Consider the following 14,849-nt stretch of genomic DNA (forward strand, 5'->3'; position numbering starts at 1 on the left):
GAACTCACCCATCACTAGATAGTGTTGAAAAGTCGTTATTTTGGGTTTTTTTGGTGCACAAAAAGTATTCTCGTTTCTTTATAATATTAAGGTTCAACCACTGTAGTCACATTAACTGTTTTAAATAGCTTTCTGGGCATTTGAAAGTGTTAATTATCTTGCTGTCAATGGAGGCCTCACTGAGCCATCAGATTTGATCAAAAATATCTTAATTTGTGTTCTGAAGATGAACGAAGGTCTTACGGGTGTGAACGACATGAGAGTGAATAATTAATGACAGAATTTTCATTTTTGGGTGAACTAATCCTTTAAGTAAAATTAACAAAAAAAAGTAACTTTAACTTGGCCAGTTATGGTTTGAGTAATTTCTACTTAGTTGTAGTTTACTTTGCAATACTCTGTTTCAAGTAATTTTTACTCAAACAATATAACACTGACTTAAGCTGTGCTTTAAAGTGTATGTTTTACTTAGAACATCCGAGCAAATAATACAGTAGATATTGTGTAGACAACATATCTACATAATAGAAGCAATGCGGTACCCACCCGAACACAGAGATCTCAATACTTGGTACACAATACAAAATAACGGTAACGTTTTGAGTAGAAAATGATGTCACAAACAGCAAGTTACTAAACCTGACAAGAAAAGCAATGATAAAACAGTGTAAATACAGCTGGAAAACAGTTAATTATTCACACCCCAGTGCATGATGGGAACACCAGTATCAGAAAGTTGAGTAGGTATTACTTAATTTTATAACGTTGATATTCACGCTTTCATTTCTACTTGCTTAAATTAGGTACTAATATAGAATTTACTTTGTTATTTTAAGTTTTTCTGTAGTATGTACTTCACCACATAATAATTTTTATCAGTGAGAAAGGCATTCGCTGAGGCTTTTCAGAACAATAACACGCCTAGTTCTTGTCAACGAGAAACACGTCTATATGCAAGCCAGTGCAAACTTTTTCATATTTTTCCGCTCTGTGACAAATTTTGAGAAAGAACAGCATTGACGACAGCAGAACACTTGAACCATGTCCAAGCTGTCCAGTAAAATGACAACTGCCTGCACTATGGTGTCCCTGAATTTCCCAAGGGGCAAGGGTTTTGATGGCATGTCTGAGCAGACGCATTACAGGCGTGACAGCCAGAGGAAAAGGCCACAGTCTCTGGTAAAAATGCAAATGTCAGAGAGCAACGGCACACACCGTTTGCTGACTAATTGCATCCCATTGAAAATTCCGCAGGTACTTTGTGGCTCATTTACGTGTTGGGAACACATTATCCGTGGTGCGGCGCATTACATTTTCGCATTCATCGCCATATGTCGTGTTCAGAATTCATAATAACAGTGTTTTGTTAAATGGCTGTTCTGAGAGCATTTTTCAGAAGTAATTATTAACCTCATAATCATGCCACTTTCTGTTAGGAGCATTCCCATAAAAAAATAGTCGCACAATACCATCAAAGAAAGTAACTGTTGGTTATTTAGATCCTGTCAACCATTAAACATAAGCTATCATTTCACATTTGCCCACTTCTCTCTGTTCATGGTCTCTTGGTTAAATGCCACTTTGTCTTGGCGAGGCACATGAGCACTATGTAGCAGAGCAGCTGACTGCCCCTGCGATCGCATTCACTGCATACAGGATCAGTTGGCCAGGCCGTCTGTGGGATTGGGTGGCAGAGGCGTATAATGAGGGTTACTGGAGTGGCATTGAGAGGATTATCTCTCCTCATACTTTGGACAAAAGCTTTGCGAATTATCACTGAGAAAAGGTGGTTAGGAAGCGGCTCTCTTTGACAAGCAGGTCTGTATGCCAGAAGCAGAAATGCCGTTATAAACATCCAACTGTGTAAATGATGGATGGCCTGTGAGGGATGGAATCTGCCAAGTACAACATTAGCAAAAATAAACAGGGGCGGCGCGATAAGAGTCGATCCGGGGCTCTGGCGTTACCCTCCTTTCACACGCGTGTCCTTGGACTTTCAGACCAATTTCAAGAGAAGCTGGACCGACAGCAAAACCCTTTCTTTGAGCAAACACGTTCACTCTTTAGACATTTAAATGTAGCTCTTTGAGACTAAAATTGGAAGATGTGTTTAGTCGGCTCAAAGTGGAGGTTTGTAATTGCATTTCATGCAATGAGATGAGAAATTATGAAAGGGGATCGTGCGGATGAGGAATTAAAAATAACAAATGTCAAATCGCAGGATGATAGAACTTCGATATTCATAAATATTCAGCTTCATCTCTTTCCAGGTTTGGCTTTATTCAAGGCTTTTACTATATGATGCCAAAAAGGGAATTTTTCTCCCTTACGCAATGCTGCGTAACTAGGTTAAGCCAGCTTATGCATGGTGAATAGGTGTATCTAACTGATGCCCTCCCATGGACACTCAGGGGACTGGAGACTGCAGAGGATGCTATAAGAATGCTGCACATTATTCTCTGCTTCCTCTCCTCCAGGTATGTGGGTGACCTGACAGAGTCTTTCGCAAATTGACTGTGTCAATATCTCTGACAAATTTCACGCTGTTATTTACTAGTTTCCAGCATATGAGGTCTCGTTTGAAACACTTTGTTCTTTGGAATCTCTTTTGAAGCATACTAAAAGCACGTGGATGTGTGTGTGCGTGTGTGTGTGTGTGTGTGCATGCTATGCAGAGGCCAAAATCCGCATGTCTGCTACTCAAAATGGTACAGTTTGCAGAACTTGGCTTAGTTTAGCACCCTTTATTGAATTCATGGGTTTTCTTTTTTCAAGGAAGGCTAAACCAGAGGCATAATCATTATAAACTGATTTAACATGATGTCTTACAATAATAATTGCAACACTGAAATCTAAGAATAAATATATGCACAGATCTGTCTTTGCCTTTGTGAGAAGGTACGTCCGTAGACATGATCAATAGTTCCCAATCTTTTACATGTTTTGACCTTACCTTGGTCCATAAAACCATTCAATGAGTCCAGTTAAAGACAATCTACTCAATTTGAAAATACAGATTCAACAAAGCACTTGACAGTTATACAATAACTGCAGTATCTCTATTGCTGATAGACAATTTTCAGTTAAATAAAAAATATCTCAGAAGTTTTTGATGCAAACGAGTTAAAAGCCAAGACCGCACGCCCTGCATTCATACGCATAATTTGCTTCACGTTTACCAACATTGCAAAGTCTGGAAACAGCAGTTGATCCTTTTCCTTCCAATGTAAATCTATGTATTTTAGATAAATAAAACTGTGATAGAAAAATACTCCTTTACAACATTGCTGGCTGCTCTTATGAAGGCACTTTAAAAAATCTGAACAAGGGATTTCCTCCAGAGCAACTTGAGGGAAAACCGTACCATTTTACATCGCGTGAATTCTTTTTCCATCTTACCATTTTCATTTTGGATGTGCAGTCTTATATCTGACATGTCTTAGAATTGATATGACCTCTCCAGCATATCAATGTAATCCATCTTTGTTTTGAGTCTAGCCCTCAGCTCAGGATAATCACTTTGGGTTTGATTAGGACATCCTGTCCTTGTCCCTGTGGTGGTTGTGATCGTTTGCTTTTGTCTGGCATCCTGTTTGGCGTGTGGATACTCTGAGGGAGGGTGCGTGTGTCTGTCAGGCAGGTTGCTAAACTGGGAAGTTGTGCCAAAAAGACTGTCCACTAATCCCACCTTGGGCGTGGGACCTTGGCTATCAATGACAGTCGGACAGAGTATTCCGTTTTCATGAAAGCCGGCAATGTCACCACAAGGCGCGCCGACGCTGACGATAGTGTTAATGGGGGAGCTGGAGATGGCCATGGTCCACTCCTTTTCCTTCTCCACCAGCGTTCTGTAATGCGAACCGCTCTCTTTTGTCTCTGAGAATGGATGCTTCTGCCCTGACTCCTCCTGTCCGCTTTTGTAAACGGGGTTGCTGCACATGTGCGAAGAGGGAGCACCGATGCTATCGTACACGTGATTGGAAGGAGGAGTTTCTGGTAAGGTCGGTGGCTGTTCTGTGAATATTCCACATTCCATCTGAATGCCTGCCAGGCCCACTTCCCCTTGCTTCCTAAAGGGAAGCTTTTCACGCTTTTTAAGAGCATATGCGCAAAGAGCTGCAGCAGCAAAGAAGGCAGACACAAACAGAACCAGCAGGCTGAGAATGAGAACAGAGAGGGGTATGGCTCCTTTCGGCGGGTGCGGTCCCACCTCGGGATATGTAGTGATAAGCCCGTCTGATTCGGCAGGAGACAGTGAGGACTGTCGGAGCTCAGGGCATATCACCTCAGAATTCAGAGAGCGTAAATCTTTTCCTGAGACCAGCTCGGGGGTCTTACACACCACTTCTCCGACTATGACCACTAAGCTCAGCGTATCCAGCCACTCTTTGAGAGGGATGATGTCGCAGGAGCAGTCCCAGGGGTTCTGATTCAGGTCGATCTGGACGACAGCATGCAGGTGTTCTAGAACGCCGCTGACTGGGAGGCAATGAAAGTAGTTGTTCCGCAAGTTCAGGCGTGTCAGCGAGGTACCTGCGAATGCTCCCACGGGCAACGTTCGCAAGAGGTTGTTGTTGAGAAAGACTAGCTGCAGGGAGGGCATTAAACTGAAGGCAGCCGGCTGGATTTCTCGTATCTCATTGTACTCGAAATACAAATACTCAAGGCTGTGCAAACCGTGGAACATATCAAGAGTTAACTTCACAATACTATTACCGTTCAGGTAAAGGCTTCTCAAATTAGGGAGATTAACAAAAGCCCCCTCTTGAACGTAAAATATCTGATTGTTTCCCAAGTGCAATAAATCAAGACTGGAGAAATTCCAAAAATCGGACTTGTATATTCTCTGAATGAGATTTCCACTCAAGTAAAGCTTCTTGGCGTTCAAGGGTCGAGGCATCAACTCGGAAATGTTCCGAAACCCATTTTCCTTACAGTTGACTGTCAAACCAAGGTCATTAATATGCAAGTTACAGGTACATCCCATGGGACAAATGATAGGTATAGGCGGCCTCGTCTGGTATCCGGCTACAGGCGGCTGATTAGGGAACACACTGCGTGGTGTCGGTGGTGTCTTTGAGGGCCTGGGTCTTTTTGTTGGCTTTGGAGGTCTTTCTCTTTGTTCCACGGAGGAGACAGTGTTTTGATTGGGGGAGACTATAGATGACGGCTTTGTAGGCCTCGCCCTCCCTGTGTAGAATGGTAAGTGTAGGACGGCTAGAATTGACTCGATCTCTGCTTCATTTAATAAGGGACAAAGCTCGCCGCGTTTGATCTCTCTGAGGTCCTTTCCGTGGAGGTGGAAAGGGTACTCGCACGTGATCTCGCCGACAACCGCGGTGTACGGAATCCGCTCCAACCAGGCCTTGAGCTGGATGATATCGCAGACACAGTTCCAAGGGTTCTCCTCCAACTGGATCTCCATGAGACTGCGACCGATATATTCCAAAATCCCTTTGTAAGCCAGCGTCTTTAGTCGATTGCCTCTCAAGTCAAGGTGCGTCAGAGAGACAGATCTGAAGAGAAATGCCGGCAGCATGGGTATTAAATTGTCATTAAGGATGAGCACTCTGAGTTTGTGGAGATTTCGAAACGCCCCACTGTCTATTCTCTTGATAACATTATAGTCTGCCTGAAGGTATTCTAAACTCTCCAGTCCGAGAAATGTGTCGTTCCGGAACACTTCCAGCTTGTTTTCGTGAAGGTACAACCTCTTCAGGGAGCTCAAACCATTGAAAGCCCCAACATGGATGTCCTGCAGGGCATTATTGCCCAGATTAATGGCCACTGCATTGTTCAAGTGCAAAAAACTGTTGAAGTAGAGCTTCCGTAAAGAGTTTTTCTGCAGGTAGAGCTTGAATGGTCTAAGCCATGACTGTGAGACTTGGCTAATATTTGTAAATCCTTTGCTGTCACAATGAACGTGAAACAGGCCTTCCTTCACTTCGCAGTAGCAGGGCTCAAAGCAAGGCTCGTCTATTTCTTCTGAATCATCAAGTAGAGGGATAGGTGTCGTCCATCCAAGTGCAATTGTGCTTAGCAGTGTAACCCACAACATGCTTTCACCAAATGCAGGCAAGTGCATAGCCTCAAGAGCTCCTTCACTGCACTGAAAAAAATACAACAGTTTTAGTGGCGTGAATAAAGAGAAGATGATGAACAACTGCTCAATCCAATTGATGTTGACTTTTTTACAAGTTAGTCATGATATGACTGAAGAATAGGGGAGGCTGTCATCTATACTGTATGACGGAGCAGAATGCAGCTCAGCTGCTTTGACTGCAGTTTTTTTTTTTTACTGCAAACAATATAGTCGAATAAAGGCTTCAATTATCAATGTCAGCAAATGCACCAGAGCTTAATGCCGACTTAAAAGTATGCCTGCTGCATTTACTATAGTGATATTGAGAAGATGCAAAATGTGACATAATCCATTTAAAGGCATAATGCTTCTCTAGAGGTTTCGCTTTAGTTTCTAAATCAGCTAATGACTCTGGAATATCAATTTGACCTCCATGGAAAATATTACTTTCTCCCCTCCTCCACGAGCACCTATTAGCTAATGTGCACAGCAGGGCACTTAGGAATGTGATGTTAATAAGACCTAGGTTCTATTGATTGCTGAAGGGGTATGTGCATACAGGTCATTGAAATAATGTAGCTCCCTCACTAATGCATGCAAAGCATATTATTGCAAAGCAAAATCTTCAGGGTAACAGAATAAAAAAAAAATTTCCTGCGGTTGCAGTACTTTGAGGTAAAGTATGATAGCAAAAATAATATTCCATGTAAACAAGACAAAATAAATATTTTTAAGACAAAGTTAAACTGATATCCAGCCTAGATAATCACATTGCTTTCTCGACAGGACAGAACAGAGCCAAAGATCAGATCCAGCTTTGAACTGAGTATGCAATACAGACATAAGGAAACCATTGAAGCACTGCATGAAAAAGCTGAACTTATGGAAGCTAAAGGCAATGTAATGTTTATTAGCTTACCAAGAGCGATTCATACGCTGTCAGATACATAATTAACACGTAATGATAATCCAATGCGCTAAAATGCAATCTATTAGCATTCCCCTTTGTCTGGCTTTACCACCGCCCGCGTTCGGATCCATATCACAGGCATTAACTGAGAAGAATTGTGCGCTACTCACTCAGGTTGCTGCAGTGGAATTAAAAGAGCAGAAGATTGACCACTTTAAATAATGCTGCCTCTTGCCATGTCACCACCGTTGAGCCGCTTCTTCTTCTTCTTCTTCTCTCCGCTCTCGTGTTAGAGGCAAATAGGAGAGCCGAAGACGTGACAGGACTGCAATGTCTCAGAAAGGTTTGCTTTAGGATGCAGGTCCGCTCCCCTGACGAGCGCTCAACAGTGAAGACAGCGAAGGCTGCAGTTCAGCACCACTGTGAGGACTGATGATGAGCGAGATCTTAGTACATGTCGGTTGGAAACAGTTGCAGAAACTAAAACCGCTTCAAGCAGGCTATGCAAGTTGGCACTGAAATAAAATCACAGGATGGCGCTGCCTCGGACTTCGCTTTGCAAGTAAAATATATTGCACCGAGCGCGCGCCCGCCCGCCCGCAGCCCTGCTATGAAACGCTCCAAATATGCGCGAGATGATGAGAATAACATGAACGCAGCGTTCGGCGCGCGACACACCGTTTTGAGGTTCAACTTGGCTTTTTAATGTGTTACCCTCGACATATTTCTTCAGATTCGCATTAATTTACGTGACAAAGTAGTTGAGTTTGCTATGCAACGCTATTTACTTCACTCATATTAGCCTATTAAATAACACTGCAACTGTTACCAGAGCGATATGACTTCTTCAGATAACTTATTCATCATCCTTCATTGTATAGGGCTCTAACAATTTAATGAAACCTTAATTTGGTTACCATGGAAACATAGTGCCATCTGCTATTGCACAACAATGTGGTGCTTCATACATGGGCATGTTGCTTATTTTGGAACTGAGAATGAACAATGTTGACTTGATGCCCACTTTTGCTGATTTCTCATATGGCTGATTAATTATCTTATAAATCACCAGTTAAAGGCAGGGTAGGCAAAAAAATGTATAAAAAACTTTTTTTCAAAATTTGTTTAAACTTTATTTATATATCAATACATAATTAAAATGTAAGTACTCTGAAAAAGAAAGTATAAAAATCGAGTGTCTGTAGACCTCTCACGACTGTTTTAAAGACAGCTCATTATTTCCATTCACTCCACCCCCTCCCTTCTGGGCTCCTTCCAAAGCCACGCCCCCAAAACGCATGAACGTGTGACTCCGACCACTGAGCTGGAAGACGCATTATTTACCTGAGACGAGCGGAGAGGAAGGAGCACAGTGCATGTAGTGACATCATGTCAGAATCACATGTAATAAAAATAACTTTAAAATTATGAAGATAAACAAACAAGATGTATTTTAGTACTCACTATCAAGCTAGCATATTGATATTGGTAAAGTTTAAAATATATATTTTTTGATTCGCTAACGAGCTAGTTATCTATAAGGCAAAGCTAAAAACAGGTTGCATGATACACGTTTTTCCATTACCATCATTTACACTGTGATGAAGATGAATTTCGTGTAAGATTCATAACATATACGTTGTTCTACAGATCAACAGAGTAACATACACTCAAATATCAACTCACAACTGCATTGCAGACACAAAATAATAACACACACATACAACAAAGTGTGTACGACACACACAGATACAAGATAAAGACATCAGTAAACATAGGTAGAGAATATAAAACAAAACAAAGGCGAAAAAAACGTGCAGGTAAACTTGCAGGTGAACATGGTAAAAGACTTAGACAGAGGGTAAAATTATGCACAATTCAACACTATAGCTATCATTATTTATCGTCTCTACTACGGCTCGCTAAGTAATGTTATGTTAGCTATATTACGCAGCTACGTGTGCTAATGACACATGCTTCATGAAAAAATAAACAAAAAAATATGTATGATCAAAATACAAAAAGAAAGATTTACCTGTCCAGCAGAAATAAAGCCATCAAGGAGTCACTTTTCAGCCCCTTGAGTTCCCTCAGTTCTCGCCATCGCTGGAAAGCCACGCCGATATTAACTCGCGTTTTATTTCTTTGTTTATCCAAAGACTTTTTGTTCATTGCCTTTTCTTGTACTGTTACTGTCTTCCTTTTTTTGCCTGGTTTGCCTTCACTAACTGCATAGGCCGATACTGTGAATTTAGCTTGCTGTTTCTCTGCCATTGTTTTGGTATTCCTAGGATCCGTGCCTCTTGGATTCCCCAAATCAAACGTGCGCGCGCAAGTGGGCAGGTCATGTGTGGCAAAAGGGTGGTTGCCATGGTTGCGAGAGAGTGACAGCCGCCTAAGCCAATCCTATGTTTCGTCCCGGATGGAAATAATGAGCTGTGTTTAATACAGATTAAACGGTCTAGAGTCACTCGATTTTTATACTCTTTTTATCAGAGTTCTTACATTTTAATTATGCATGTATATATATAGAAAGTTTAAACAAATTTGGAACAAAATTTCTTACCTACCCTGCCTTTAATTACTGCATAATGAGTTTGACAGTGATATGCATAAATGTGATTCTCATCTGATCATTTTGGTTTATCGTGGAATATAGCAGCCTGCAAGCTTCACTTACTGTGTAGGCCATTAAAACCAAAGCAAACTACTACACTTCTCATATATCCAGAGTAATATTCTGAACACATAGGCATATCGACTTTAGTTTTCCCTTTATTGTGAATTTCCCACAGGTAACAGAGAATCTAAGCTAAAGCTAGTTAATACTCTGTCTCAGCAGCTCTCTGTGCCTTTGAGCATTAAAGCATTTTCCTGAAGATCCTTAAGAAGAAAAAAAAAATCTTTAATGCCGTCACACAGATCAGGGCTGCAGATCTGAACATGTTCCAGTGAATTAGCTTGCGACAGCAGCTTCCCTTTTCTTCTAAAGCCTGTTAAAGGTGATTAAAGCAGTGTTTCTCTATCAGATTGCTGCTTTGAAGAGAAAAACATGCAAACAAATGATTAGGAATTGTGGGGTTGGAATTATGATGTGCTTTATATTCGCTATTAAAGGTATGGGCAGCCATCAAACGGTGGTGAGGAAGAGGACCCCGTGATTGACAGGACAGTAATGGGGTCCAGAAACCCAACCATCTCTGAAAACGAATGCCATATTCTGACCTAAAGCAGATTTCGACCGCCTTCGACAAAAGAAAACAATTCAATCTCCATTCCATATTATAATAGCCATGTCATGCTTTCCACACACTGATCAATTTAAGCAAGTAATTGTATGCAATTAATATAATTACAAAAGATTAGCTTTGTTTGAAGAATGATTGTATTAAGGATTTACATGATTTTAACCACCTTTGACTAATTAACAAATCATTTAAAGCACTCTCGTTCAATTATAAACCCCTCTCACATCAAACCAACAAAGACTGTTTGACAAAACCGTCTCAATTTGCAACTGAAGAGACACGGGTGTAATTTTTCCGGAAGAAAAATAAAACGCGAGATGTAATCTGGCCATTTGAAGCTCATTTAGCCTGAAGCTGGTCATTAATTATCCAGCTTTAGAAAACAGAAGATGAAGGGCGTAGCTGACACTGAGGTGCTGGCGAGGGAGCTATCTGGATCCACAGGTGCTTTAACCTTTTAGTGAGGCGCTCCTCATGGATACAACACAGAGCAATGACCCCTCTCCTCACACCTCCACCAAGGACGGCCGGCCATAACCAGTGTTAAGCTAATTAAACTACCCTCCCATTTTAATTAGGATATAAATCAGTTGCCATGGGAACCTGTCCTTTGGAGTCCCCATGCCTACTCCTGATGGATTAAGTGCAGTGTATAAAGGGTGCTATTTTAGAAGCCCTTTTAATTCATGCAGGAGAACGACAGTGTCCGTACAGATGGGTACTAACATATAAATGCTAAAAATATGCATTTTTTTAGGTTACGATATAAATGGTTGATTGTTGTAATATAAACATCTTTTTTGTTTATTGCATACTAAAATTTGCAAAACAATCAGCCTAGCAACAAGACGAACACTGCAGCAAAATTACAGTATGTTAATACTGAGTTGCTCTATACAGAACTGCCATGGACGACGGCGAATAGTAGGAAAAATGTGACTACTGAATGCCATGATTGACCAATCAGAATCTTTTGTTAAATCTTTTCTTAAAGGGATAGTTCACACAAAAATGAATATTCAGTCATCATTTACTCACACTCAAGTTGTTCCAAACCTGTATGAATTTATTTGTTCTGCTGAACACAAAGGAAGATATTTTGAAGAATGGTTGAAACAAAATAGTTGACGGACTCCATTGACTTCCATAGTATGGGAAAAAAATTTTTTAGGGTGAGTAAATGATGACAGAATCCTCATTTTATGGTGAACTGTCCCTTTAAGCTTTCAGCTTAGGTAACTATATAGCTTAAAGGGTTAGTTCACCCAAAAATGAAATTTCTGTCATCATACACTTGTTCCACACCCGTAAGACCTTTGTTCATCTTCAGAACACAAATTAAGATATTTTTGATGAAATCCGATGGCTCTCTGGCGTCTGATAGACTGCAACTTTATTATTACCACTTTTAAGGCCCAGAATGGTAGTAATGACATCATTAAAATAGTCCATGTGACTACAGTGGTTCAACCTTAATGTTATGAAGTGACGACAATACTTTGTGCGCTCAAAAAACAAAACAAAACAAAATGCAATTTCTTCTCTTCCATGACTGAGCCGGCGTTCTGATGTAGAACCTGGAAGCGCTGCACTGTGTTGACTACGTCAACTGCATAGGAGACTGACACAGAAGAGAAGAAATTGTTGAATAAAGTGGTTATTTTTGTTTGTTTTTTGCACAGAAAAAGTATTCTCGTCGCTTCATAACATTAAGGTTGAACCACTGTAGTACATGGATTATTTTAACGATGTCATTACTACCTTTTTAGCCCTTGAAATTGGTAATAATGTTGGATTTCATGCTTACGGATTTCATCAAAAATATCTTAATTTGTGTTCTGAAGATGAACGAAGGTCTCATGGGTGTGGAACAACATGAGGGTGAGTAATTAATGACAGAATTTTCATTTTTGGGTGAACTAACCCTTTAATCATTATCATTATGTTCATCCATTAAAAATCAGCATTAAGTTCTAATATGGAATGGCACTTATAGTCATATTTTAAAATCAACATTCAGAAACTGTTTCATTTTACCTGTATTCACCCTAAATGTTGCACTATTAATTTTGTGTCATATTATTCATTTTGAACGGGCTCGAAATTTATTTTGCTTGGGGCATGATTTTATTATCCTTAACAAAAATAAATGTTTCCACAAGGGCTTTTTCAGTGTCTTATTTGTTTGTCGGTTTGAGTGTTTTTCTGGCCCAGCATTTCCTTGTCAAAGTATCTTGTTAAAAATATGAAACACACCAGACCCAAACTCAAAATGTTGCGACACAGCGTTTCACAAAACAGGAGGAGTGCTCCAAGGGAAATCACCTCTTATCATGTGAAGCATCGTACTTGAAATGCTAAAAGATTACATCAAAGCAGAAATAATAAATGAAGTAGAAAAAAATGCCATGACGAGAGCTCCCCCTACTGACGGAGAGAGTCACAGTCATCCACTACTAAACAATGCAAACGCGTTCACGCGCATGTAATACCCACACAGGATTATACAGGGAATCCAATGATTATGATTATCTCCACTCGGAGAGCCTTCAAATCGTAAAATATAGAAACAATTAACCAGAATTAAATTACTAAGCACAGATTACCTGTTCTACACATCAGCAAACAAGAACCCTGTGTCCTCAGCAGGGTCTAGAACTCATTAAACACATCTCATAAGATTCACAAACCAACAGCTCTAATCCACAACAGCAGCATTAATGTGATATGCGACTGTGTTACCAACTCTTAACATTTGATAGTCTTATAATGGCTGTTCAGCTCAGCACACTGTTCCACACTGGTTGTCATGGATGCAGCGTTTATCAGCCTCTTTTCACAGGGTATCTGTAGGTAATTAAATGGAAAGGAATGAAGGTTCAAAAGAACACTTAAGCTGTGCTTGTACTCTTATATTAGTGTACTGAACGTTCAATATAGGCTGGACAGCCGTCTGATATATTGAAGACAATTCAAATAAACAGGCGTTTTAGTATGCAAGATTTGGGAACTGACAGAATTGTATACTTTGGGATTATTATCATGAAATGCTGAATGTATCGGATGCATTTAATTACATTTCCAGGGATCATTTGCTCAGATTCAAGGATTAACGCCTACTTGATGAATTTCTAAGGCCTCTAAATCATCAACGTGATTAAAACTTATAGTTTAAAAACCTGTACACAATCACTATTGTATTGCATTATGTACTCAACACACACAAAATTTAAACTACTTTGATTATAACACTAAGCATTTAAATATCATCTACTAAGACTATATTATTGGGAGATATAGAATACTAATTGATATTTTATGCATTTTATGTAAGCAATCTTTTAAAATGTTATAAAAATCAAGCAATCAGACTTTTTTGGCCATAACAACATATGCACCAAATTGCATATTTTTGCTCAGTTTGGGCCTATGAATAAAACTGATGTGTTTTTTCTCCTTGAGTGTGAGCTCCATACTATTTGGGCCATAAAAGACTGATGTATCAAATATGATACAAAACACATATGCAAACATTTTATTTTATTTATTTTTTTGTCCAAAAATTCGATAAACTTCCATTTAAAAATAAAAAATAGATTTTTTAAACTATTATTTCATATGTCAGGTTTTACTGGGTTAATAATGGCTTGACAAAATCTTACAATCTTGACAAAATCACAAGGCAATATTAGACATGTAATCTGACTACTTTTGGATTACATTTAGATTACTTCTGTGCTAACCCTTATTTGATGTCACATATATTGTTGGATAATTTTGTACTATTTTGACAGATACAAAGAAAAATATATTCCAAAATATGTAATCCAGATTACATATACTACCAGTCAAAAGTTTGGAAACATTACTATTTTTAATGTTTTTGAACGAAGTCTCTTATGCTCAATAAGGCTGCATTTATTTCATAATAAATACAGAAAAAACAATAATATTGTGAAATATTATTACAATTTTAAATTATGGTTTTCTATTTTAATATACTTTCAAATATAATTTATTCCTGTGATCAAAGCTGAATTTTCAGCATCATTACTCCAGAAATCATTGTAATATGCTGATTTATTATCAATGTTGGAAACAGTTGTGCTGCTTAATATTATTTTATAACCTGTGATACTTTTTCAGGATTCTTTGATGAATAAAAAGTAAAAAAAAAAATCAGCATTTATTTAAAATAGAAATCTTTTGTAACAATATACACTACCGTTCAAAAGTTTGGGGTCAGTAATTTTTTTTCTCTTTTTTTTTGAAAGAAATTAATACTTTTATTCAGCACGGATGTGTTAAATTGATAAAAAGTGATAGTAAAGATTTATATTGTTAGAAAATAATTATATTTTGAATAAATGCTGTTCTTTTTAACCTTTTATTCATCAATGAATCCTGAAAAAAGTATCACAGGTTCCAAAAAAATATTAAGCAACACAACTTGATAATAACTGAGTATCAAATCAGCATGAATGATTTCTGAAGGATCATGTGACGCTGAAGACTGGAGTAATGATGCTGAAAATTCAGCTTTGCATCTCAGAAATAAATTATATTTTAAAGTATATTAAAATAGAAAACCATTATTTTAAATTGTAAT

General features: G+C 38.9%; 1 protein-coding gene across 1 annotated transcript; it reads right to left on the minus strand.

The window, feature by feature from the left end:
• Positions 1 to 280: 280 nt before the first annotated feature.
• slitrk3b (SLIT and NTRK-like family, member 3b) lies at positions 281 to 7,819 on the minus strand. Its single transcript, XM_048164352.1, has 2 exons — positions 7,163 to 7,819; positions 281 to 6,109 (listed from the first exon to the last, which is right to left on the minus strand). The coding sequence occupies exon 2, from the start codon at positions 6,083 to 6,085 to the stop codon at positions 3,440 to 3,442; it is 2,646 nt and encodes an 881-aa protein (XP_048020309.1). The 5' UTR covers positions 6,086 to 6,109; positions 7,163 to 7,819; the 3' UTR covers positions 281 to 3,439.
• Between the last annotated feature and the right edge of the window lie 7,030 nt (positions 7,820 to 14,849).

This window comes from Megalobrama amblycephala, linkage group LG17 (assembly GCF_018812025.1).
Source record: "Megalobrama amblycephala isolate DHTTF-2021 linkage group LG17, ASM1881202v1, whole genome shotgun sequence".
NCBI lineage: Eukaryota > Metazoa > Chordata > Actinopteri > Cypriniformes > Xenocyprididae > Megalobrama > Megalobrama amblycephala.

Coding starts and splice junctions, on each gene's coding strand:
- slitrk3b (XM_048164352.1), bottom strand. CDS start 6,085: ATGCACTTGCCTGCATTTGGTGAAAGCATGTTGTGGGTTACACTGCTA.